Source organism: Penicillium hispanicum, assembly GCF_028827665.1.
Source record: "Penicillium hispanicum strain IBT 35686 chromosome Unknown utg000003l_segment0_segment0, whole genome shotgun sequence".
In the NCBI taxonomy this organism is placed as follows: Eukaryota; Fungi; Ascomycota; class Eurotiomycetes; order Eurotiales; family Aspergillaceae; genus Penicillium; species Penicillium hispanicum.
The window spans coordinates 2,841,886-2,867,745 of record NW_026623195.1 but is presented as its reverse complement, the minus strand read 5'-3'; the positions used below and the strand labels follow the sequence as shown (position 1 = coordinate 2,867,745).

Sequence of the window (25,860 nt, the reverse complement as noted above, 5' to 3'; positions counted from 1 at the left end):
CTGGAAGACCGTTGACTGCTCCCTGTGGTGAGACCATCGGCGCTGGAATTTGCCCACCCCTGCAATATCCCCAGGCCAGTTTGTAACTGTCGTCGAGGGTTTTGTGTTCCCCACGTCGAATTGGGAGTGGGTGAAAAAAAAAAGGGAAAAGCGAACGGGCAAATTGAAGACGACTGTGAGCCCCGTGCGAGAAACGGCATTTGCGTGGCAAGGACGACGTCTCTCGCCTGGCTTCCATATTGTCAGTCACAGCATCCCCGGAAGGAATCACCCGTGGACTCGACCGGACACCTTTCGTTTGACAACCTCATCAAACAACGAGAACCGGGCCTCGGCTTCGGTCATCGGGCTTCCGTCAGGTCTTGCAGGCGAGTGCTTTCTTTAGGGCCTCATGTTGTCGACGTGTTACACGACGCAAAGGACAAACATCTTTCGAGAACCGCTGGTGCGTTTGCTATGCCTTCCGGGAGAGGTCGAAGGGAGCCACAGAGCTTCTGTCTTCTTCTCCTCCCCTGTGCCCGCCCTCTCACTCCTGCGTGGCAATCGCCTCGGACCATCTCGAGTATCCCTGGCCCGGCCGAGCGGGCAGCAAGCAAGCCATACTGACCAGATCTGCCTCGTTTTAGTATAGTCTTCCTGCCCCGGTGACCGTGTTTCGGGGCCCAAAAGAAATGTCCAGCAGCGGAACAAGCATTGTATCGATCTTAAACAATGACGATCACCCGTCGTTTGCGGTGCGGTCCAATCCGAGACACAGCCGGACCCAAACCTCGCCTTCCTTCACCCCCCAGCAACCAGAGCAGCTGCCCTCGCTCGTGAGGGACTCACCGTACGCACGCCCTTCGACATTGTCCGTATCTCCCACAGCGTCACCTCGGGGGACTCGGCATTCGTTTCACCCCGTGGCGGAAGCCGTGCAGCCCATCTCACCCGGATCGTCCGAAGGCTCTGCCTATGACTACCTCACCAGCCAGTCGACATCGGCGGCCTACCACCCGTACGCCCGGCAGGACCTGTCGCGGGATTCTTACCGCTTCCCATCGCGCGGTCCTGCGGCACCGCGGACACCACCCGAGATTCACTCCACCACCGCGTCCGAGGCGAAATCTTCGGGGACGGGAGGCACGCGGGGAACGGGGCGCAAGAACAAGTATCCTTGTCCCTACGCGACGAGTCACGGTTGCACGGCGACCTTCACCACCTCGGGCCACGCTGCGCGTCACGGCAAGAAGCACACGGGCGAGAAAAGCGTGCATTGTCCCATCTGCAATAAAGCCTTCACCCGCAAGGACAATATGAAACAGCATATCCGTACTCACCGCACCCACTCCGACGACGTGCGTTCCATCTCAGAGCCCGAGGCTGAGGCTCGATGGCCCATGGGCCGCCCCGACTCGGGTTATGCGACGGCCACACATCATCGGACTGCTAGCCAGACGACGGAGCCGGGGACGATGCCGCCACCAACCAATGGGCCGCATCTGCCCTCATGAGCATATTCCATTCCGAAAAAGAAAACCAGATACCCTACTCTCTGAGAATCGCATACGTTCTTCATTTCTTGGCCTCCGGGCCCCTGTCGAATTTTCTCATGTCTTTTGCATATGGATCCACAGCCTTTCGTGACGAATTGCGCGGGAGACCGTCGCGCTGCTGTGCAGCGCATCTCTCGACGATTTTCATTTGATTTGTAGCGCATTTATTCTCGTCAAGGACCTTCCGTTTCTGTTGACAGGCGCCACATTACGCGCTATTGAGATACCACCCACTAGCCTCATAGCCTGGCATCGCCACCGGATGATCACGAAGATCATCCGAGGAGAGGCCCAGGCCTGTGCATGTTCCATGACTCGTTGCTCTCATGTTCTGTTGTATATATCCCATGTATCATTGCCTCTGTGTTGTGTTCTGCCGGAGTGATCTGCACCCCAGCGCCCTGGCAGATATCCTTGATGTTTCTGTATAGTACTTAGCAAGGAACGGACCACGAATGGAATAACTGTGTGACCAGTGCTGGTTGCATCACGCCGACCAGCGCACAATGTGTCCACATAATCCACATAGCCAATAGTTCATTGACCTAGCATTAACAATAAGCGGAAGCATCGTGGACAAGCGCGGAGCCAGCCGCGGGCGATCCGTGGAACGAGTGTTGACAGCGATCGCATAGATCAGATTGGGCACGACGGTCGAGAAAGCTTCATGCGGGCGCGCCAGTGTTCTGGAAGACGGGCGCATTTCCCTGATGGGCGCCTGCAAGATGACGTCGCCCACGATCGTGTCAACGAGAACCATCCGACCGCCCATTCGATGGTGCCATTTGTTCTCAGCCCAGGATATCCTGAACGACATCGTGGGCGACACGACGTCATTGGATTGGAACAGTTATATCACGGACGCGACAGACCTGTTTCGCCTGGTGACCTTTCCTGTAGGCAAAAGAATGGCGAAGACATCACTGTTACTTGCATCTCTCAGCCACGACCTCAGCCTCACTCTACTTTCACCTTCCAACACCCCCGCCACTGCCCCGCTGATCTGCTCTGACCGTCACCCTCGTCCTTTCCTCTCGACACTCTCGTCCCAGTGACCGGTAGAAGGCTTCACACTCGTACGACTTTTCTTCTGGTCTTTTGCTCCCTACCAACCGAAGAGTCTCGATCATGGCCTACTACGAGGATCGCCGCTATTACGAGCCGCGCGACCGTCGCGCCCGCCCCGCCAGTTATGCTGCAGAATACTACGACGAGCCCCGCCCGTATGCAAGGCACGAGAGAGAAGTCTATCCCTATCGCGGGAGCGACGACTCGGTCGAGGAGATCCAACGTGATTATCCGCCAGGTGAGGACTACGTCTACGAACGCGGCTATAACTCGCGGCGGTCGCGGCGCCCGGTCTACGAGAATATGCGTCGTGCATCCTCCGTCAGTGGCTATGATCCGTACTACAACGACGGTTACTATCGCTCCCGCCCCCGGCGTTCCAGACATCATGACGATCGACGTAAGTGATGCTCCCCTGAATGTATATGGCTGCGGGGTTCGTTATCTGACTGGCTCTTTCGTCGTTTCTTGCAGAATCTCGTCGCTCTAGGTACTCTTCTGCTTCTTCATACAGCCCGTCGCCTCAGCGCCATAGGCGCCGCAAGTCCTTTAGCGAACAAGCTCTCGGTGCCCTTGGTCTCGGCGCTGCCGCCAAATCATCAGATCGTGGCCGTGGTCGCGGCCGCTCTTCCTCCCGTCACCGTGGAAGATCCTACTCTGCGTCATCCCGATCCCGCAGCCGCAGTGGCAGTCGCGATCGCGGCCATCGCCACCGCGAACGCAGTCAACAACGGATTGCCCAGGCCGCACGCGCTGCACTGATATCCGGCGCCGTGGAGGCCTTCCGCGCGCGCAAAGATCCCGGTGAATGGACCGGTGAAAAGGGCAAGCGCATCCTGACTGCCGCCGTCACCGCCGCTGGCACCGATGGTCTCGTCGACAAAGACCCCAAAAGGCACAGCAAGCGCCATGTCGTCGAGTCCACGCTTGCAGGTCTCGCCGCTAGCCATTTTCTGAACGGAAGCCGCTCTCAGTCTCGCGGTCGCAATGGCCGTGGTCGTTCCTCTGGCGGTGGCGTCAAGGACCTTGCTGCCACTGGTGCCCTTGCTGCGGCCGGCAAGGAGATCTACGATCGAATCTCTCGGTCCCGATCTCGACCCCGTGGCCGGGGCCGGTCTCGCGACAGCGATGACGACGATGACCACCGCGGCTCTACCCGTCGCAGCAAGAGCGTCTCGGACTACATCAGCAAGGGCATGGCAGCCCTGGGGCTTGGAGAAGAAGGAGCAGACCGAAGCCGGGACGATCGTGGCGATCGTGATCGTGATCGTGATCGTGATCGCTCGCGGGAGCGACGTCACCACCGGGACTCCCGATATGACGAATATTCAGACTCAGATGCAGACAGCGATTATCGCAGCAGGGACCCGAGACGAGGCAGAGGCTCGAGAGATGTAGGTCGATACCGTTCTTCGAACGACAGGAAATCTACCCCCCATCCACCCACCAGTGCGCCACAACAAGATGGCGCCAGGTCTCCCAATTCCGGGCACAGGTCCAGCTCCGAGAGTGATTCTGACTTAGGTAACAGTTCTGATGAGAAAAAGCAACGGAAGAAAATGAAGCGGGACATGCTGCTGACCTCCGGTCTGGCGACGGTGGCCACCATCCACGCCGCCCACGGAGTATACAGTAGTGTCCAGAAGCGGAAGGAACGCAGGAAGCAGGTTGCGGAGGGCGAAATCACGCCCGAGGAGGCACGCAAACGCCGGATCAAGGCGAACACCGTGGATGCCTTCAGCGTGGGACTCGCGGCACTCGGTATCAAGGGCGCCTATGGTGAGTGGAAGGAGGTTAACGAGAAACGGAAGGAATCAAGTCACTTCCAGGAGGAGTGTGCCCACCGCGCGTTCAAGCGTCAGATGCAACGGGCTCGCAGCCACGGCCCCTCAAGCCGCCATCGCTGGCCCGACGAGATCGAATATGCAAACTCATCCCATGACCTTGGGAAACATCACGGCGGTGTCACCTACCACGATGGAAATCCCTACGGAGCGACAGGTGACGCGCCGGCGATTGCGTACTAGTCGCATTTTCCACTCTACACGGACGTCTTGCGAGGTTTGCGGATTTGATAACATGGGGACTTGTGCTTTCTGGTCTCTTTGACCCCGAGTCAGCTGCTTTTACATTTTTGCATTCGAGGATATGTCTTGACCCTTTCGAAAGGTTGGGCATCGGGTGCAGCAGTGTTTTCTTAGGGCTGCCTAGCAGGAAGTGTTAGCGAGTGTTGTTCTGCATGCTTTATCTCGAGCATAGCTCCCGCTGCTGCTATGTATTATGACTTATGACCTACAATCTTTTTCTGGCCTCTGTGATCTGCTCTCCCCAAAGGTCCCTATAAGCCACTCCATTCGGCAGCGCCGTTACCCCTCGGATACCGATAATCTCTGACTAAGCTGGGACCCCGCTATCAGCACGGGTGGTGGACTGACCGCTCAGGTACCACTACTTACACTTGTGTGGTAATTTGTATGTATTATCGTGTACCAGTACCATGTCAGCAGTCCCTTAAGTAACCGGAGTGAGTTTTCCAAAAGTTCCCCCACCCCGCTGGGACTGCTCTTCTCCTTTTTCTTCTCTCTCATCCTCTCCCTAACCTCTCCCATTCTTCGGTCCGTTCCTCTCTGTGCTTCAATAGCTTCGCCGTTGTGGAATACTGACATAGTCTTCCAGTTATCTCATCTTCAATCACACAAAATGGCTGCCCCCGCCCACCAGTTCAAGGTCGCTGACATCGTATGTGCTCCTCTGCTTGCTCTACGGCCTCAATGCCTAACCTCTTATCTCTCATAGTCCCTGGCTGCCTTCGGTCGCCGGGAGATCGAGCTCTCTGAGGTTGAGATGCCCGGTCTGATGGCCATCCGTGAGAAGTACGGTGCCGACCAGCCTCTGAAGGGTGCCCGTATCGCCGGTTGTCTGCACATGAGTACGCCCCTCCAAATTTGGGCCCCCAATACCGATCGACTCTGACACGTCCTGCAGCCATCCAGACCGCCGTTCTCATTGAGACCCTTGTTCACCTCGGTGCTGAGGTCACCTGGACCAGCTGCAACATCTTCTCCACCCAGGACCACGCCGCTGCCGCCATTGCCGCTGCCGGTGTCCCTGTGTAAGCTTCCCCCATTTCCCGGAATTCAGCTGTAACAAGTCGAGTCTGACCGGTTTATGACAGCTTCGCCTGGAAGGGTGAGACCGAGGAGGAGTACCAGTGGTGCTTGGAGCAGCAGCTCCAGGCCTTCAAGGATGGCAAGAAGCTCAACCTCATCCTCGACGACGGTGGTGACCTCACCTCGCTCGTCCACTCCAAGTTCCCCGAGATGCTCGACGACTGCTACGGTGTTTCTGAGGAGACCACCACCGGTGTCCACCACCTCTACCGTATGCTGAAGGAGGGCAAGCTCCGCGTCCCTGCCATCAATGTCAACGACTGTGTCACCAAGTCCAAGTTCGACAACCTGTACGGCTGCCGTGAGTCCCTCATCGACGGTATCAAGCGTGCCACCGATGTCATGATCGCCGGAAAGGTCGCCGTCGTCGCTGGTTACGGTGATGTCGGCAAGGGTTGCGCCCAGGCCCTGCACTCCATGGGTGCTCGCGTCCTCGTCACCGAGGTTGACCCCATCAACGCCCTTCAGGCCGCCGTCCAGGGCTACCAGGTTACCACCATGGAGGAGGCTGCTACCATTGGTCAGATCTTCGTCACCACCACTGGCTGCCGTGACATCCTGGTTGGCCGCCACTTCGAGGCCATGCGCAACGACGCCATCGTTTGCAGTAAGTGTTGTTTCTCAAGCCGATTTCCTGCAATCTTCTAACGGAACCTCCAGACATTGGTCACTTCGATATTGAGATTGACGTTGCCTGGCTCAAGGCCAACGCCCAGTCCGTCCAGAACATCAAGCCCCAGGTCGACCGCTACCTCCTGAACGGCAAGCACATCATCCTCCTCGCTGAGGGCCGTCTGGTCAACCTGGGCTGTGCCACTGGCCACTCTTCCTTCGTCATGTCCTGCTCCTTCTCCAACCAGGTCCTTGCCCAGATTGCTCTGTTCAAGGCTGAGGATGCCGTCTTCGGTGGCAAGTACATCGAGTTCGGCAAGGGTGGCAAGAAGGACGTCGGTGTCTACGTCCTCCCCAAGGCTCTGGATGAGCAGGTCGCCCGCTGCCACTTGGAGCACGTCAACGCCAAGCTGACCGAGCTCACCCCCGTGCAGGCCGAGTACCTCGGTCTGGAGGTTGCCGGTCCCTTCAAGAGCGAGATGTAAGCCTCCCTCCCCTATCCCCCGTCGTCGATCCGATTCACTAACCCTGTCCATAGCTACCGCTACTAAGCGTCTTGCTCCCCATCTACATCCGATATTCCCATGAAGCTTCTTGAGATATAGACTTTCAACATGATTCGACGATGTTACGTTACGATTGGCATTCAGGGTTCTCCATCAACTTAGAACTCTAAAAGTGGTTGTCCTTCAACGGCATAAAAAGTGGTCTCCACCGGGGTTGCGAGTGTCTTCGTGTGTTGCTGTTGCTGCTGTTTTTGTTTCTCTGGCGTGGGTCGACCTGGGATGGTCTTGCATTCAACACTGCGTACGGATGGGATTAATCTTGCCTTTTTTTTTCTCTCTTTTTTTCGCTTTCTTCTACATACGATACCTTAGTCGAGTGGGCTGGCCTGGCCTGGCTGGCGGATTAGATTTTGGCCATGCGGTTCTTCGGAAGAATATAATCGCTGTTGCGCGCCATTTCTGGTTTTAAATGTGTAAATGGGACCTGGGGTTACTTTTCTGGTCTGTTTGCCCTTTAATGGTGGTCATGATACGCTGCCTGGCAACATTGCCCATTATAGTCCTTGTAGTCGCCCGTATACACGGATCTGCTATCTGCCGCTCTCAGTGTTCCTCCAACTTCTCTATCCTCTGATATTCAACTCCGAGGATCCCTCTCTTTATCGACCCTAAGATCTTCGGTGATGAAGATCATATCTCAAGTTCAGTTCTCGACTTGAATTTAAAATCCAATAACTCTAGCCCGCAGGACTAACCAAATCACTCCCCCGGCAGATCAAATGGCCAGATATCGCGCAGGTCTCTCTCACCCCGAATCGGTTCATCGTCATCCGGATCCTGGTTTGTCAGTACGGCGTGCAACATCCCCTCGAACACCGCCTTGTTTCCTATTTTCGCCACTGCCCAGGTCTCTGGAGGAACCCATCCGTCCGGTGCACAGTCAAGCAAGCTCGACAAATCACGCTTTAGGTTCTGGGCGGCCTCGAAACAGCGGTATGCCTTTTGATGTAGGGCTATTTCTTCTGGTGTGGGTAAGACGAATGGACACAAGTTGGTAAATCCGAGGGCCCCCTATTCTTTAGAGGTCTCTATGAGCTCGTGTCGAAAAGCAACAGCACCATCCTCCCAATATCCGGTAGCAGTACCGATAGGGTCGAAACACGCCTTCATCTATCAACCAAGGCACAGCAAGCTTTGGAGTGAGAAATTGAGTACAGGCTTCATAGGCTTTTATATATAGCCTGCCGTTATCGACGTCTTAAGCAGATAATAGGGAGGAAGGTATATAAGCTATAAAGTCTAGAACCTCGTCTGCGTACTAGAACGCTGGCTCGATACTATAGGACTACTAATCAATAATAGTGGTTATTACCAAGGGATTATTATCTAAAATAAGTATATTCCGTTTATAGAGGTCGGGATAAAATATAGTCAGCACAGCTATATCATAAATGCGACTGTCGGCAGATATTGCATTGAGCACTATTCGGCCCTATTCAAGAAGGTCTAAATGTGTCTAAATAGAGCTATAATAGAATAGCTAATTTAAGAGCTAGGAGTCTTGCAGTAGAATCCTTAAGAGACTAGCGTCAATAAGGCTATTGGAATAAGCTTTTATCGTTAACCCTATACCTATAAGTCTTAGCCCTAGTCTTCTCAAGTGTGGATATTAGGATAGTCTTATATAGGCCTTAGTTAGGGACTGTATACTGGAAGGATCTACAGTCGCCATAATCCTAGTACCTTATTCTATAGTGAGGCCCGAGGTAGAAGCTGTTATCTAGTGGTATCCTAAAGTAAGAGCCCAATAGCGTGGTGGAAAGATATAAGCTCCTGTAGGCTGGGAAGTTGAGGTCGACTATCTCTTTAAATGTTTAGTAGATAGCGTCTATACATCTGACTTTCTGATCGCCTGATATAGAGGGCTATTTATACTGTAGCTGCACACCAGCCGTATATTGTATAATGATGTATTCGCTCCTAACACTGTTTGCTGCATTATCGCTCTAGTTAAGAATTTAGGGGATTAGGATACTTGTGTTTCTTTGCACTATATCACAAAAGATCATTAGTGAGAGCTACATTTTCCCTCTCAATTGATGATTGATGTTCCATACATAATATTGGATTATTGCCACTTCCGATGCTGTAGCTAATCTGGCGGGGCCAGCTAATGTGAAGGGTAGTCGCGCTACAACGCGTGAACTATCGTCCATGGTGAAAATGAACACCCTGTTGAAACCGCCTTCTTTTTTCTCGCAGCTCTTGATAGATTTTGCTCCGTGGAACAAGTCCACGATCTTCCGGCAGAGCATATCAAAGTTGAGGTCAATTCGGCGTATCTGGCGTTCGTGGTTGTCATTCCGAAGCCACCGGCCGCTTGTGTACGAGTGGGGATCAAACCCTAAATCATATTATTACCAACATATAGCATATAGTCACCAAATGGGCTTACCATTCTCGGTTGTTTGGTGTATTGTGCGCCCTGAGAATGACTGTACGCGATTGAACTTGGACAAAGAGGGTTCCAAGGTGATATCACGACTAAGGGAAGACCGGATGGAATAAAACCGCTGAGAATGCTGTGTCAAGAAGAGAGGCACGTGCAATATCTGGGATACTTTCATACCGCGCATTGTGGAGGGTTAGGGGAGTAGTGTTGGCAGCACTTATTCACTTGGGAAGGGGCTCCACCGGCTTGAAGTTGCCCAGGCCGGTCCGATCTTCGGCGGTCAACTGATGAGTTGAGCATTCTCCGATCAGGATTCTCGCCATGCGCTAGCATACTTGCTGTAGATTTAAACTGTCCGCGCCAAGGACTCTTGATTAAATAGACGTAAGGTGTCTGCTTTTAAATATCTTCAATTATTTAGGGGAGATCAAGATCTAGGTCGTCTTCAGCTGAGCTCGACTTGGGCGGCCCTATTTCCCAGCGATTTCGAAAAGGTTAAATGGTTCTCATATATCATATAACGTGTTTGAAAGGGCGGTAGGAATGAAAAAGAAGTCCAATTATTCTTGTCAGGAACGGTGCCTCATAGGGCAAAGCCGCCCACCCAACGGTATTGACCTGCTCTACTTTGGGTCTCAGTGGTCAATGTCGGAATAGGTATAAACCTCGCATTAATAGTTGATCCATTTCTGTATGTTTTGATTAGTTAAGCGAATGCTCCTCAATTTGAGAATTCGGGCAGATAGAGTCTGGTCCCTTAGGTGATAATAATAGACTGTCATAGCGTGGACTTGGATGCTTCCCTTTCTATTCTTATTTTGCATGTTTTTCTACCAAACCCAATCGCAATCAACTTGCGCTATTTTGAGCTCATCCTTTCGGAGGGCATTGAAGACTGGGCTTAAATACCCCCGTCCGCTTCATCCGCTTCTTGTTTCCTGTGTTTACAGTTCTTCCGTGCTAGACATAGTTATCTACAAACCATGAATTCTACCGAGCTTCCTCCGCCATCCCTATTGACTCCATGGCCGTTTCCAATTTACGTGTACTTGGTCCCCCACCAGTACAAGATCTCCTTCTTGCTAGATCTCGAGGGATGCCCCACGGCGTGGGTGTTTTTGTACGCCCTGTGCTACGCCATGCCTTGGGGGTTTTGTTGGACTCGATGCCGCCAGTATTTTATCTAGCAGCCCAATCATAGGATGAAGATGGTCCCTGTGGTCATCATTCCAGTGCGACCGCGACCGATACACAACGCCGCAAGGGCATGACTGGCAACCCCCGACCCATCGTGCGAGGATACGTGCCACTATCTTGGCCTTGAGAGTTGAATGGTTATTGGTGGGTCGTATAGTCTTCCAATTAGCAGCCACGAGTTAGAATGCATTTTTATACGTAAATCACTATCCCCATCCCCCATCCATCACCTGGCGTAGCATCTCCGCCGCAGCAACGGCAAACCCGGGGTCGTTGATGTCGTGCGCATCTCGAGTCACCGAGATCCCACTGTCCTGGAGTTCATCCGCCAACGTAGAGAAAAGCATCTCGTCTGCCTCCGGATCCCAGAAGGACTGGCCCGGTACATCGAGCATACTTACCCCGCCAGTCGGCAGGATCACTCTCGTCCGGCACGTAGAACCATCTTCCATCCGGATATTCCGAGCGATTAACCGCGCAATCTGGGCGCACTCTTCCCTGGTCGTCCGCATCACCGTCACCGTCGGGTTATGCGGATGCAAGCGTCTCTTCTGCTCGCCCTCGCCCAGAAACCGCGCAGGCACACTCTCCGGCGTCCCGAAATTGACCATATCGCACGCTCCCACACTCACCACCCGCGGGATATTCCTCCTCGTCGCAGCTGTCAGCCGCGCCGGTCCCGCGCTCAACACACCACCGACCACCTCGTCGGCAATCTCGGTCGTCGTCAGATCCAGCACTGCATCCAACTGCCCCTCCGCCACCAGCCGCTCCATCGCCCGCCCGCCAGACCCCGTCGCATGGAACACGTACACCTCACACCCGGGGATGACAGACTCCAGATGCTGCCGTGCATGCGTGGCCGCCGGCGTCGTCACCCCGAACATGGTAATCCCAATCCTCGGCGCACCGCTTTTGGCCTGGTCTTGTCCAGCCTCCCGCCCTGATCCAGCGCTGGACAGACATCGACGCCGGTAGACCTGCGCCATGCCCGCAGCCGCGCCCGCCGCGTTCTCCAGCACCCGCTCGAGAACCCGGTTGCGGCCCGCGATGTCCACGACGCTGTACATCAGCGCGATGTCCGTTTCCCCAATGTACGGGCCCACGTCGCCGGACGCCATCGTCGAGACCATGAGCTTGGGGAACCCGACGGGGAGGGCGTCGCGCATAAGTGCCGTGGCGACGGCTGTCCCGCAGGAGCCGCCGATGCCCAGGACTGCATGGATGCGGGCTTGCTGGTGCAGGGTGGCGACGGTGTTGGTGGCGTAGGGCGCGAGGGCGGCGATGTAGTCAGCGCGCGCCAGGGCGCTGAGGTCTAGTGCCGAGTGGTCGTCGGCGTGAGTAGTGTTAGCATTCTGGGGTGGTGTCTTGAGGATGTCGTTGTGTGTAATGTCGATCTGTGGATGTGTAGCCGTGATTCGCCCGATGTCCATCAATAGGACGGTGGTTGCGTGGCTTTCGAGTTGCTCTTTGGTGTAGAGTAACTCGTCCAGCTTGGTGTCGCAGGTGCCGAGGAGCAAGACGGTTGGATTGGAAGACATGATGAGTTGCAGGGGGCGAGATGGTGGAATTGCGGTTGAGGAGCTGCTTGGGTTTTGTAGTGAGGGGTTGCTGCGTCATTACTGCGCTGCATCTGCGTCTGCGTCTGCGTCTGCAACTGCAACTATCACAGGCTCACAGGCTGTGGGGCGTAAGTTGCAGAGCGGACTTGGAACATTCTCATTCGATATGTCGAGTCTCCAAGCCAGACTCCACGACCGTGTTATTGAGGTCGCTCATGAGTGTAAAGGGGGGTATATAACTAGTTATTTTGGAACGCTTTACATAGCGTTCTGTAGCTATAGGCTCTCAGCAGACAACTTCTAGTCTATCCATATCTCCTTGGATTTATCGATGAACTTGATTCCCTTCTAGAATAATCGTTCTTTTCATATTCTACAAAGCTTCCTCTTTTTTCTTCTCCCTCTCCCCGTGTATTCTCCATGTCCCCTTGCTCGTCACTTGCAAACGCACTCAACACGCAGACGCGTTGCCCCTGTGGGTCAAGAGTGGCCGGGTATGTCCGCTCCAACAATGACAGAACTCGAAACTGATACGTCACTACGAAGTCATTTTAAGGTTATCTCTATACGCCGAACCGGTTGATCGTGAAGACTTGGAATGCAGTGAGTATTCAAAATCCACCCTCCTCTCCATCAAACTCCCAAAGCTCCCAATACTCAACAACCTATCACCATGCCACCCAAAAAGATTCTCATTATCCTCAGCGACGCCCACTCATTCCCACTGAAAAAGACAAGAGGCTCCGACGCCGGAAAGGTCGTCGACCAACCCTCGGGATTCTTCCTCCAAGAACTAGCCAAGCCGCTCCAGAAACTGCTCGACGCAGGCCACGAGGTGACCTTCGCCTCTCCCCAAGGCCACGAACCAACCCCAGACCCGAACAGCGAATCGCTCCTCGCATACGCGGGCAACTTCTACGAGCGCCAGCGTGAACATGATCTCATCCAGCGCATGAAGGCCGAGAACGGGTTTACTCGCCCGCGGACTTTCAGCTCCATCAGCGATGCCGAGTTGACAACCTTTGCCGGCGTCTTCATCCCCGGTGGACACGCGCCCCTGCGCGATCTCGGCGCGGACGCGGAGCTGGGCCGGATTCTGCGGTACTTCCATCAGGAGAATAAACCCACTGCTGCGATCTGTCATGGGCCGTATGCATTGCTGAGCACGAAGAAGGCGGGTGATGGATCGTTTGTGTACGCCGGCTACAACATTACCTCGTGGAGCGATGCGGAGGAGAAGATGATGGAGACTCTGTGGGGAGGAGAGGTCGAGAAGGTTGAGTCGGCCTTGAGAAATGAAGGCGCGACTATGGTTGAAGGCGCCGCTGAGAAGGTTGGCGGCACCACGTTGCATCGCGAGTTGGTCACTGGGGGGAATCCCATGGCGGCAAATGCTTTAGGGGATCGGTTCTTGAGAATGATCAGTGTATGATACTCGAATGGATTACTGTTGCTGTTGTCACTGTTATTCTGGCCACCCCTGCAGACATGCTCCATTACCACCCATGTTAGATTGCAGATTGCAAACGCCAATTCGACAACGGGATATCTTTTTTTCTTCAAGGTACACTGTTCCAGATCGATAGGGTTGACCCCACCCATGTCATTCCATGTCAAGTCGCACATACGTCATCGGCCGTCACCATCTTGAAAGCTGGCCATCATCCAAACGCCAAACAAGAATATGGAATTGCAGCTGACAGACTCTATCGTTGCCCTTGGCTGATCCCAGTCCAGTAAATCCTCATGAAATTGAAGCTGACTCTCTGGTCGCCTCCGTCATCGAAACCAGCCTCTGCTCCCGCTCTCTCGTATAAATCGTCTCGCTCTCCTTGTGTCTTCAGCTACACGAATACGCAAAGGATAATCAACCACCTATCTCGACTGAACAAGGTAGTTCCTCCCAATCATGGCTTCCATTGTCACTGCCGTCAAAGACCTCGTCACCTCGATATTTGAGATCATAGCCTCTCTCTTCAGCAAGGCGTTTGGTATGGCGAATGGCCTCCTTCATGCCTTTATCGACTTCTTCGCTTGGATCTTCAACATGGCACTACACACAGTCGGAGATGCTTTGGAAGCCGTCGGTGGTGCGGGCAAATTTATCGCCAGTGAGTTAAAGCCCCTGTTTCGGTCGAGACTCCAGATTCAACCTGCTAACAATTCCCCAAAAGGCAATATCGTGGTGATCGCCCTGATCGCTGGCGGTGCATATGGCTACCTGAAATATCAACGTCGCCAGGGCCGCACAGTCCAGGTTGGAGATAAGAAGTTGAATTAGTTTGAGACGGGGACGGGATGGTCTGTACTAGCTATGTATGTCTCGTGTTGTTTTGCCTCAAAGTTGGCTCAGTCCTGGTCTAAGAAGTGAGCCTGTCACACTCGTCACGGATGTGTCACAAGACCAGTTTCCATCCTTCGAAACCAAAGAGTTTGTATGCAGCTGTTGACGACCATTTGTAACGAATATGCAACACTATATAATCGTAGCAAATCTATTGTTCTGTCTTCTTACATACATAGATTAAATGTGCACGTACTCCGAAGCCACAGCGCTTTCCTCGTTTTCTAACGTGATGTTGTTATGGTTTACAATTACAGTGTTATGGAGTCGTTCCACGTGGTGAGTTCTAAGGTTAATTCACTTTAGAGTTTACCACGGGTGATTCTAGATCTGATTCTTTGCTTTGCTGATATTTTTCGATTATTTCCAGATGACCAGAATCGGGGATTCTGCATCAGGTGGGACTGGGCAAGTAATAAAAACAATCCGTTCCGTCGCTATCTAGTAGACACATATCTCTCAGGATAACATCGAGCTATTTACGAGGATTAGGAGCCGACGAGAAGCTGCAGCCGCTGGAAGGGCCTCCCAGGCCTGAGCCACTCACCACTCACGGGCAGAGGTCGAGGCTATTTGCATATTAGTAGATTGGCAATTTGGGGGCCACACAAGCCACCAGCCTTAGCGCTCAACGATCGTAGGCGCCGGCGTTTCGCTAAGGAGCACGGAATACAGTATCTTGATCAAAATTTCTAGTGCTGCAATGGATGTCGCCAAGTAGTAAACAGACATCGAGCCTCTAAGCCCTGGATAGCCGTCACTGGGTCAAGAGCCGAATTGAGAAGCGCGGTAAAAACTATGGAGTTCAGCTGGATAAACGCCAATGACAGCGGGCTTAGGGGCTCAGGGCCCAGATCGGGCGGACGCTAAAGGGGAAGACCCTGAACCACCCTTACGAGCTGGGCAAATGAGGATCGTCGCTGCCCTTGGAGTGGAACCCAAGCGTATCAGCGACTCTCACAACTTCGCTGGACAAAATCCTCAATGCAGATAGTAGACCGAGTCGTCCCCACCAAAGTGGTCAGGCGCAGGAGGAAAACAAGCCAAGACCAACAGCACGCTATTTTTACCCCCGGCGCTAGACCGATGACGCCCAGCTACGCTTTTATCTTTGTTGTCTCGGACTCGCTCCGCTGCCTCTCCGCTGCCAGCGCGCGATCGCCATGACTGAGTCGCAGCACTCGCTTCTGCGCGAGGAGGAAGACCTGGTCAGCGTTCAACCGCATAGCGCCTGGAACCCGCTGGGTCGCTCGTCTCCGGCTCCAGACTACGCCTACCTCCCTCCCTCCAGGCATGAGAGCTTCTCGGATGAGGTATTCCGCGAGGTTGGACTGGGCATCTCGAATCCCTCTGACGAGCCAATCCCTCACGACAAGCGCAAGCCCTTACTGTCCGAGGCGACCACCACTGATTTCTTGAAGACGCCGGCGATATCGCAGCATGCGCCCAACTGTCCCACCCGTGCAACTGTCCTCCAGCGTCGATTCTCGTGGGTTCCAGTCACAAGCGTCCTGCTGGCCTTCTACGCCACCGTCTTCTCGGGAATCTACCTGGTCATTGCGTTTTTAAAGCCCCGATGGGACAATATCGGCGACTATGGCCCCATTGCGCCCTCGACGGCCAATCTGCTGTGTGCCTTCTTCGCCAAGACGATTGAATTGGCCTACGTGACTATTTCCGTCGCTTTCCTGGGCCAAGTGCTCAGTCGGCGCGCACTCGTGAAGGAATCGCATGGGATCAGCATTGCGGATATGAGTATGCGGGCGTGGATCATGCAACCCGGGTCGATGATTGTCCATTGGGAATCCCTGCGCTACTCGGCGCTCACCTTCTTGGGCGCCATGGCATTGGTTGCGACGGTGGTGGCCATGCTGTACACCACCGCGGCGGAGGCCTTAGGTGCGATCTGCGACGAACCCAGATAACCCCAGATGTGCGAATACTGACTGTCTCGCTAGTATCGCCCAAACTATCTCTCGGGCCCACCGTGTCAACGAGTCTCTGGGGCAGGGTCTACACCAGCTTCGCCAATCCGGACTATCTGGCCTCGCACTGCGAGACTCCCATCTCCGTATCGATGGACCCCGTGGATCGCAACACGACCTGTCTTGCGATGGAACATGTCGGCGTGGCATATCACAACTACCAGCAATGGCTTACCACCTGGACTAAATTCGTTGCCAGTGGTAATGACACCGTAGACCAGCTGCGTGCTCGTCCCTTTCCCAGCGGCTCGATCTGGGATAACACCACCGTCAGGGGCAGCTGGATCGAAGTCAACGACATAACTCAACTCTCTCGCCAACACAACCGCATGGTCAACAACATCACCATGGCCATGCCACACGGCGGCATCCCCGGCGCCGCTATGGACGCATGGAACAATATCCGCCAGCCGCAAGACGCATCGGGGGAAGGCAAATACAACATCGAGGCCTCGGTCCCTTCGCCCGCGGTCAATGTGCTCTGCGTCGGCATGACCGAGTCCGAACTCGAACCGCTCGTCTACTCCTCCTGGCCCGACTCGCGCTTCAACGCAACCTCCTGGAGCATCTTCCCGCCAGACAACATCCCCGTCTATCCCTCCTGGATGAACCGCACCGTCGTCGACCCGCTCTTCAGCTTCGGCGAGCAATACGGCCAGCGACCCCCCGTCTTCGGCAAATTCCCCGAGCCCAACAACACCATCCTCAACACGACCGGCCTCTGGAACTCCAACGCCATCTACCTCCTGGGCAAGCCCAGCGTCGCCAACCCCGAGTACGTCATGTGTGCCATCCGCGCAAAGGAGACCGGCGCCTGCTCAACCACCTACAACGCCGCCTCCAGCGGCGCCTTCCTCTCCTCCAAATGCGAAAACAAAACCAACCCCCTGCAGTACAACCGCCAACACCCCTCCTTCGCCGAAGGCGTCTGGTCCGTCGACTGGAAGAACATCGCCTCCGAATGGGCCAGCGCGCTCAACCTCGGCTCCGGCATCACAAACGACCAAGCCAGCAACGAGCGCCTCCTGATGCAGATGATGCCGCGCCACAACGCCGCCCAGAACACTTACAGCCTCGACCCGCACCTCCCCTCCATCGCCGAGGCCCTCGCCGTCATGGCCGGCAGCACCCTCATCCTCAGCACCCGCGCCTCCCCCTTCGTCCAGGGCTGGAACTACTCCGCCGCCGCCGACTACCTCGCCGAGCCCGTCTACCAGCACTTCAACGCCGCCGTGCAGGCCGTCGGGTACGCCTCCGGCGGCACCGAGCGCTGGCAGGCCGTCTTCTACATCATCCTCATCTTCGCCTTCCTCACCAGCGCCGTGTGCCTGGGCTTCATGGCCATCGAGGCCCGCGGCCACCAGATCACGGACTTCACCGAGCCGCAGAACCTCTTCGCGCTGGCCGTGAACAGCCCGCGCAGCTCGCGGCTGCGCGGCGCGTGCGGCTGCGGGCCCGTCGGGCGGCAGTTGAAAGAGCGCTGGTTTATCGGCATGGAGGAGGAGGACGAGCATTATTATATCCGCGCAAAGGCCGATGGGCGCGGTCCGGACGCGAAGGCCGGTGGCGCTGATAGCAGCGAGAGTGGATATGGCGCGGACCGGCGTGGCCGTGCGTCTGGGTACTCCGCTGGTCTGGATACCATGGAGATGCAGGATCCGAGGGTGAAGCCCGTGAGTCCGGCCGTGGATGAGTTTCGGCGTGTGTCGAAGCGGGGGTCGTTGTTGGCGAGGTTTTATTAATGAGTCGGCTCGCCTTGTGTGCGTTGCTTGATGATACCATGGCGTTGCATTACTGTTTCTTTCTTTGTGTTAGATATTTCCGGGCTTGACGTGCCTATTTATGTGGCTTCGTTTTGATGTGACGCTACATAGAACTTGAGGATTAATGTGAATATGGTAATATGAATATCATGCATCTGCGGAATACAATGACTTCGGGTAGTCTGTTTGTTTAACCTCAATAAGATTGCTACTTGATCTTCCAGACAATCGACTAGATAACATCCAACTACTCGGCTCACTACTCTACGCAAAGCCAACAAGCAAAATATTCAACACAAGCCAAGTACCCAGGTACCCGCCAGGTTCAAATAAGTCGACGATATGTACAAAACAGAGCCCAAGCAAGCAAAAGCTCAATCAGCACGAGCCACGAGCACAAAACCTATACACGTACAAGGACAAGACACAACTGTGAGGCACCGATAATGGGTCGAATCGCTCGTATAAACGATACGCAGAGGCAGACAGGCAGACAGACACAGACACAGACAAAGACAGGTAGGAACAGACGTAGATGCAAGGGAGATGCAGCCGAAGAGATATGCAACACCGCCAAGGAAATTTTTCAAGACGCCAACAGCCGGGGGACGCCATGCAAAATGTAAAGAGTGGAACAAGGTCGAAATAGGCAGAGGACGAGAGAGTGTATGTGACAGCAGGATAGGAGAAGCCGGGAGAGAGTGAAGGATGGAGAACGGAGGTAGAGCGGGTGAGTTTGTTCCAATGGGAGAACGCGAGGGCCACTGGAGACGATATCAGCGGTCGGCGTTGAGATTCAACCAGCTCATGTCTGAATTGACGTTGACAGTCCGCCCGGGAACGGGGAGCTCGTGGATATCGTCCGGTATGACGACGCTGGATTGGCGTCCTTTCGAGTCGCGCGGGGTCTGGTCTGCATAGGTGTATTGGGTGTATTGAGAGGGAACGTCGCGTGCGCTTGAATTGTAGAAGCTGGTACTGTAGTTGCTGCTAGCTGGGCGGTCCAGCCAGCTGGTCTGGCGAGTTCCGGTCCAGTTTGTGTCGTGGGGATCGTCGTCCTCCGAGGCGAGACTGAGCGAATCCGCACTGGAAATGCGGGCCGATTGGCTTTCCGGTATTACCAGGCTGCGTCCATTCGAGGCGTATTCCGTCGTCGGGCTGCCGCTATTCACACGGCCGAGTGGCTTTGGTTGATCAAGGACTCCGAGATTCAGGGGGGCCAAGTTGGCCATGGGCCAGGCGCTGCCGCGGTAATCGGACTTGGTATAGACGGAGCTGGCAGTCATGCGGTTTGGTTGCATTCCAGCAAGGTTGGTGTTGTCTTCAAAGTACCTGCCCCATCCTTCGTCCGTTGTGCGATCACCGGGCTGGTTGCCATGTCCCGTGGCAACGCTATTGGGCTGGTCTAACTCGGGAGTGGAATATATGCTCGAAGGAGCGAAATCACTAGACGGAATTGTGGAAAGCGGACTGCTCTTGCCAGGCTTGGTGGACAAACCGTATCCTGCGTTCGCGTTAGGAGGCTTGAGGGACTTCTCCCCGGTGGTCCTGCCAGACATGATAGCAAGCGAATCAGCCGAGGCGGAGGCGACCGGGACGGGGCTCTGGGCCATTGGGTAGGCGCCTTCCGTCAGGGGTTCTATGCCCTGGTCCTGGAAGCTCAGCCGATCCTTGCTGTCGCCGCCTCCGCCTTGCCCAGCTTGGTTCTTCTGTTTGGCGCGACGAAGCAGGAACAGAAGGGCAAGCAGAATCAAAGCAAAGCCGCACAGACTGCCAAGAGTGGCACCAATGATGACCTTTGTATGTTCGGAAGTACCTCCGCCACCAGAGGCTGCAGGCGCCGAGGAAGAAGTGGCCGTCGTTGAAGGTGTGGAGGAAGTCGTGGAAGTAGCAGTGGGAGTTGAGGTGGAAGTCGTGGACGTGGTTGTCGGTTTCAAGACATGCTGCTGGCTGCTACCGTAGAACAGTTCTGTTGCATTCATCCAGCTGTTGGTAGTAGAATTGAACATGGCTAGGGAGTTGTCACCACCGCCACCCGAAACCACGACCATTCCATTGTCCCCTTGGGCGAGCGAGTAGTCAGAGCGCTTGGTGCCCGGGGCAAAAGTGCCATTATATGTGGGGTAGTCACTTGAGCTTCGCTTGTGAGAAGAAGCTCCCACCAGACTAGCAGTGGTCTGAGGACTCCCAGTTGCATCGACAAGCTCATAGCTGCTGACGGTGTTGGGGTCCGCACTCAAGTTGAACTCTTCGAGGATCTTCTTTTTGGAGTCAAGTAGGATAGTGCAGCGATTGGAGGTCGGGATAGTGGAGGGAAGGTTCACACCCGACAAGGCCCAGCCGCCCGTGGCATCATAGACATAGACGGCCGTTCCGGTCTGGGTGCCGCCGATCAACGCAACTTGGCTGGGACTCCAGGTCAAGAGCATTGGATCCGACGTTACAGGAGCTCCCTGGGCAGGCTGGGAGTCGACAGTGTACGGAGACGACGTCGAGATCAGGTAGGTTGAAGAAGAAGGCGTGTCGCCAGCATACACCAGCAGCTTAGAGGCCGATTCGAGATAGCCGACACCATGGGATGTTCGATCCGTCATGTCCGTTGGAGCGGCCCCAAGGACCTCCCACTTCTCATCACTGAAGGAGTACCGCTGGAGGCCCGAGTAGCTCGACGAACCGCCGGTCCCACCGACCACATACAGTGCCTGCTCGCTATTGCTTCCCTCCATGCCTGCCTTCACACAGGCTGGGTTAGTCACTTTCTGGTCCGGCGACGCTAGCGGGCGCCAGGTGACATTTTGCTGGAGCGGGATCGACGCGAAGTTGCCGGCGGAGTAAACGTATAGTGTATTGCTGTAGATGACGGAACAATGACCCTCCAAGGTCATCGGAGGAGTAGGAACGGCCATGTTGGTGAAGAAATGTCGCAGATTTCAAAGAGGAACGAAATGCAAATGATACCAGACCAAATAAAGAATGCGGATGGCCAGCCGGCGGGAGAAATCAGACCGAATAGTAGAGAACAAATGGTGGCTACCAGAGCACTATCTCATCTCGGCCGAGGAGACTAGGAAAAAAGCACTAGCATTCGGTAGGTGAACATCTGAAAGACTCGCGATATCGAACAAGAGTCTTGTCAGGAGAGTGCGTGACAGCCGGGTTGAATTGAACGAAGTTGTTGCGCAGTTGGGATGAATCGGGGCAATCGCGAGGTGTTTGATCCGCCGAAATGGCCGCTCGAGGAGGATCGCCGTGATGGCCGCTGAGAACTGGACCTGGAAGGAGATTGAGAGAGACGAGCGAAACGGGTTGGACCGAGGCAGTCGAGGGATTGAGTCGAGGCCGTGGCGGAAAAGGATAGTGAGAGAACGAGGTCGGCGACACGTCGCGACGGAAGATAAAAGCTGGGGGGAGGCGTATGAGCTGGGGTCAACAAGACACGCGAAGCAAAACCAACACACACCGAAGGGACGACAGTGCACAGCACAACAAGGGAAAGAAAGAATCCAAGAGGCGACAAAGAGGGAGAGAGACAAGATGGCGAGACAAGGAGAGTGAGAGTGAGACACGCAAAACGGGGCCCCCCTAACGGAAGCGAGCAGCGCCATCCCCCTTCCAGCACCATTTCATCATCGGCCAACGCAATGTCCCCCAGTCGCCGGGGCTTTTGGACTAGACTACGGGCCGAACTATGGTCGTTATTCTCTACGCTTTGTCTTGTTCTTTTCTTTCCCATTGCATCGCATCTATCATTGTTCTCCAAGCCATTGTCACTACAGAATCTCGTCGTCGCCCCCCCGAAGGTGGGCCCCAGGGGCCGATAGATTATAGGCGGGAGATATTGCATAGTTGCAGCAACTGCACATATGGATTTAACAGTACTTGGGGGGCCCAAGTGTAGGTGCATACAGCACAAAAAGCCCCCCTTCGATGGGCGATGCAAGGCACCACTATCACCGATGTACTGGAGGCTGGAAAACAAACAACCCCCTTTTTCCGGTTTGCGATCCGTGGTTCGACCGCGGCCGAAACCGTGGAACCGTGGAACCCAAGATCCGTGTAAACCGGGATGTGCCTGGTTCATGCAACACCAAGTCTAGGAGTTACGACGGCTGTCTATATAGGTAGATAAAAAGAAACTATATAGATGCAGTGTGTCTGGAATGCTAGATTCCATTCTGACGAGCGATAAAAATTCCCCGCCTGACACATTCCAGCCCTCCAGCCTTGCCATTTGATGGCTTCCATCGCAGCCGCGGGCCCGTTGCATTCCTGCCGCCCCCAACTGAGGGGTTCCTTGGGGGCCTCGTGCGGGTGTCGCGATCAACTGATGGTGGATGCCGTGATACAAAGCAGTCATGCACAGCACCAACCAGTCGGGAGATTGTGTTCGCCCAATCAGGATGCTTTATAGCCTCCGCGATGCAGGTACCGGCCAATCAGGGGCCGCTTCTCTTGACTCTCACCTTGTCCTGTGTCGCACCAGCCCCCGAGCCTGACCGCGCTGGGATTACCACTTCCGACGCTGGCTATTGCCCATGTTGATCTCAGGTGGAAATCACCAGCCGTTGCCCTCTTCCAAATCTATCAGTCGAGGCAGTTGCTTCTAGACACCAGATTTTATAGCCCGTGTTAGTGAGAACCTTGAAATAATGGCCCTGTCGTCTATTATGGTATGGGCCAGGTGTTGGGATTTCGAGCGATGAAATGATTACTCAGGTCCTTTGGTACATATGCATGGAATAAATAGGGCCAACATCACAAGTCTGTTGACAGAAATAGATCGGAGGCCTCTGCAGATCTTCTCGCTGACTTTTTGGAAGAGGGTCGGCGAATTTTCAGGCGTGTGGGTACAAAAATAGATCATCGCCAGATTTTGGGCTCAAGGGTACTACAACTATATATCTGGAAGTATATGTAGTGCCGTTGTAAAATAAGTCCCGCGCTTTGAAAACAACCACATTAACTGGCTCAGAAGGAATTGTCGAATCCATTGGGTATACACTGGAGATTGTTGAATGAATGGCGGCTGAACCTTGACAATCCATGGATAGGAATACTGATGCGGCAAATCAATCTTTTCAAATATATTTAAGGCGACAGTGGCAGTTAGGTAGCCTCCATACCCTACGTAGGTATGCACGTATACGTATTTTGATGCCTACCTCGGCCGTCTCGAAGAAAGTGGGATCCAGGAATTCTTCCACTATGTCGTGATTATATCGTTGCATGTACAATCTAAGCATTACACACTTAGAGATAGGTATGATTGGGCGGCTCGACATGAAATGTTTCATTGGGTCCATGAGATTACAGTAGTTGATTCAGCAAACAGGTGCTATCATCACAACCCATCGCTTTATGCTTGGGACTGCTTCCACTGGTGCGCCTTCTGGAGCAGGCGGGACAGGTTCGCGGCGGATTGATCGTCTGCCGGGAACACGTAGTCCATATACTCCTCGTATCGATCGTCCTCCAGCTTGCGGCGCTTCTTGACGCGGCGCGGCATCTGTTTCTCGATCTTGTCGATGTCTTCCGGTGAGCCATGCGTGTTCTCGAATGAGCGCCAGGCGTTGAGTAGTTCCACGCGCTTCAAGATCGTTAGCATCAGTCTACCTAAAACCGAAAGATAGAAAACACATACCTCTTCCTTGAGTTCCTTGTCCTTGAACACTTTGTGCGCGCGGTCGAAGACCGCCCGTGCACGTCGCTTCGCCTCCTCGCTGATCGGTCGCTCCTCGTCCTCTTCTTCCTCCTCTTCGTCCTCCGGCACGTTGATTTCGAACCGGGCATAGTTGATCCATACCTTGACGTGGTCCGTCTTCTGGAGGAGACGCTCGTAAAGTGCCCGGACGCGCTCATATTCGCCTTCGTACTCTTCGAAGTCGATGTAGGATTTCCACACCAGTTCAGGCATATCAAGAGTCGGCTGTTCAATACCGAGCTCATAGAGCGCTCGAGCTCGTTCCAGATCGTCCAGGCCACGCTCAAGCTCAGCATACTTGATCCAAGACTGGCTGTTAGAGGGGTTCCATTCGATCTGCTTTTCATAGAGAGTGCGGCACCGCACGAACTCGAAAAGCTGGCGCTCGAGGTCGATGTAACCGCGGAATATCTTGTCTTTGGGACACATGCCAATTGCTTGGCCTAATGTCTTTCGTGCAGGCTGTAGCTCCATCTGACGGATCTCAAATTGTGCCTTCATCAGCCAAACCTTGGCAAAGGTGAACTTCTTGTGTGGGATCAACTTGACACATTCCTGGTAGATCTGTCGCGCGCGATCCATGTCTTTCGCCTCCATCTCTTCCCACACTGCGTAGAATATCCACAGGTAGATGTACCGGCGCCAGTGTCTTTTTTCTTGTGATGGCGGGATTTGCGCGATAGCTCGCTCGTATATGTCCCGAACACGCTCTGGATCACCCGCTGTCTCTTCAAGCCGTGCAAAGTCAAACCAGATGTCGTAATTTCGCGGGTTTTCCTTGAGTTGCTCCTCATACTGCACGCGGCGCTTGGACAAGATGACATCTTCGACACCTTCGCGGTCACCAAACTGCTTCTCAAATGTTGTGTAGGCCTTATGCAGGGCCATTGACTTAGACCGCGGAAGCCGATCTAGCGCATACTTGTAGATCGCTCGTGCGCGCTCGTATTCCTTCAACTTGGCTTCGAACTTGGCGTAGGCTGTAAAGAGCTTCTCGTCCATAAAGTCCTCGCCCAGGGTCTCAATCGCCACACCATAGACCTCACGCACCAGATCACTTGTTCCATATTCTTCCTCGAACCGTGCCCACTTGATCCAGTTCCGCGGCTCGGGGTGGACAATGGTGAAGCGCTGGAAGATCGCACGCGCTCGCTCGAATTCGTTATACCGCTTCTCAAGCTTGATGTATGCGCTCCAAGCGCCCTCCTCAGGCTCCCATGACATCCACCGCTCAAAAACCTGACGAGTACCAGGAATATTACCAAGGGTCTCCTCCATGTACACATACTTGTACCAGAGCTTGTCGATCCGGGGCAGGATCGTCACGGCACGGTCGAGCAAATTGCGGGCATGATTGATATTCCGGGTCTTCATCTCGGCTTCAATGTAGCGGATCCAGAGCACGACCGAAGTTGAGTCGACGTCCAGCGCGCGCTCGAAGATTGACCGCGCCCGGCGGAATTCCTTCTGCTCCAGTTCCCAGGCTGCGTAGCGCATCCAATTGTTCATGTTAATGCGGTTCCGGCGCACATAGTCCTCAAATTCCTTGCGCTTCCGGCCCTGGTATTCGTGCAGCTCTTCAAGGTCGGCAAAGCGCTGCGTCGGCGCCTGCAGGCCAGGCTCTTGCCGGTCAACAGCCTCACGGAGCAGCTGCTCCGCAGAGATCTGGATCGGCGCAGCGGCCTTGTTTTTGACCCGAGGAGGGCCGCGTGATGCCTCCATGATGGTGCGTTCGTGGGGGGATTGATGGGAGGGAAAATGGCGAGTATGAGTTGATGTGTGCCAGCGAGACGTGAAATCTGATTCCGAAGAAAAGCGATCGAAGTGGGACAGTAAGTCAAAAGGGCAAACACTCAAGGCGCAAGAGCTTGCAGCCAATCCTTGATCAAGTCAACAGTACAGGACTGTCCCAGTCCAAGGTGAGTGGCGGCAGTGACGCTTCCAGCATTTCTCGTGAATCTCCGA

At 54.5% G+C, this 25,860-nt stretch overlaps 9 protein-coding genes across 9 annotated transcripts; 6 read left to right on the top strand and 3 right to left on the bottom strand.

The window, feature by feature from the left end:
* Positions 1 to 671: 671 nt before the first annotated feature.
* N7459_003504 (C2H2-type zinc finger protein) lies at positions 672 to 1,493 on the top strand (the record flags this gene model as incomplete). Its single annotated transcript, XM_056942688.1, has 1 exon — positions 672 to 1,493. One exon carries the CDS (start codon positions 672 to 674, stop codon positions 1,491 to 1,493), a length of 822 nt encoding a protein of 273 aa, XP_056802571.1.
* A 1,170-nt stretch (positions 1,494 to 2,663) lies between these two features.
* N7459_003503 (uncharacterized protein) lies at positions 2,664 to 4,630 on the top strand (the record flags this gene model as incomplete). Its single annotated transcript, XM_056942687.1, has 2 exons — positions 2,664 to 3,003; positions 3,078 to 4,630. The coding sequence occupies 2 exons, from the start codon at positions 2,664 to 2,666 to the stop codon at positions 4,628 to 4,630; spliced, it is 1,893 nt and encodes a 630-aa protein (XP_056802570.1).
* Positions 4,631 to 5,303: 673 nt separating this feature from the next.
* Positions 5,304 to 6,936, top strand: N7459_003502 (adenosylhomocysteinase; the record flags this gene model as incomplete). The annotated part of the gene is made up of 6 exons (XM_056942686.1): positions 5,304 to 5,342; positions 5,400 to 5,532; positions 5,589 to 5,715; positions 5,779 to 6,380; positions 6,434 to 6,866; positions 6,924 to 6,936. 6 exons carry the CDS (start codon positions 5,304 to 5,306, stop codon positions 6,934 to 6,936), a joined length of 1,347 nt encoding a protein of 448 aa, XP_056802569.1.
* A 3,810-nt stretch (positions 6,937 to 10,746) lies between these two features.
* Positions 10,747 to 12,081, bottom strand: N7459_003501 (Tm-1-like ATP-binding domain-containing protein; the record flags this gene model as incomplete). Its single annotated transcript, XM_056942685.1, has 1 exon — positions 10,747 to 12,081. One exon carries the CDS (start codon positions 12,079 to 12,081, stop codon positions 10,747 to 10,749), a length of 1,335 nt encoding a protein of 444 aa, XP_056802568.1.
* Positions 12,082 to 12,775: 694 nt separating this feature from the next.
* Positions 12,776 to 13,534, top strand: N7459_003500 (type 1 glutamine amidotransferase domain-containing protein; the record flags this gene model as incomplete). Its single annotated transcript, XM_056942684.1, has 1 exon — positions 12,776 to 13,534. One exon carries the CDS (start codon positions 12,776 to 12,778, stop codon positions 13,532 to 13,534), a length of 759 nt encoding a protein of 252 aa, XP_056802567.1.
* A 477-nt stretch (positions 13,535 to 14,011) lies between these two features.
* On the top strand, positions 14,012 to 14,383 carry N7459_003499 (uncharacterized protein; the record flags this gene model as incomplete). Its single annotated transcript, XM_056942683.1, has 2 exons — positions 14,012 to 14,213; positions 14,277 to 14,383. 2 exons carry the CDS (start codon positions 14,012 to 14,014, stop codon positions 14,381 to 14,383), a joined length of 309 nt encoding a protein of 102 aa, XP_056802566.1.
* A 1,226-nt stretch (positions 14,384 to 15,609) lies between these two features.
* N7459_003498 (uncharacterized protein) lies at positions 15,610 to 18,173 on the top strand (the record flags this gene model as incomplete). The annotated part of the gene is made up of 2 exons (XM_056942682.1): positions 15,610 to 16,345; positions 16,405 to 18,173. 2 exons carry the CDS (start codon positions 15,610 to 15,612, stop codon positions 18,171 to 18,173), a joined length of 2,505 nt encoding a protein of 834 aa, XP_056802565.1.
* Positions 18,174 to 18,970: 797 nt separating this feature from the next.
* Positions 18,971 to 21,100, bottom strand: N7459_003497 (uncharacterized protein; the record flags this gene model as incomplete). The annotated part of the gene is made up of 1 exon (XM_056942681.1): positions 18,971 to 21,100. The coding sequence occupies one exon, from the start codon at positions 21,098 to 21,100 to the stop codon at positions 18,971 to 18,973; it is 2,130 nt and encodes a 709-aa protein (XP_056802564.1).
* Positions 21,101 to 23,550: 2,450 nt separating this feature from the next.
* Positions 23,551 to 25,617, bottom strand: clf1 (putative cell cycle control protein (Cwf4); the record flags this gene model as incomplete). The annotated part of the gene is made up of 1 exon (XM_056942680.1): positions 23,551 to 25,617. The coding sequence occupies one exon, from the start codon at positions 25,615 to 25,617 to the stop codon at positions 23,551 to 23,553; it is 2,067 nt and encodes a 688-aa protein (XP_056802563.1).
* Positions 25,618 to 25,860: the final 243 nt, after the last annotated feature.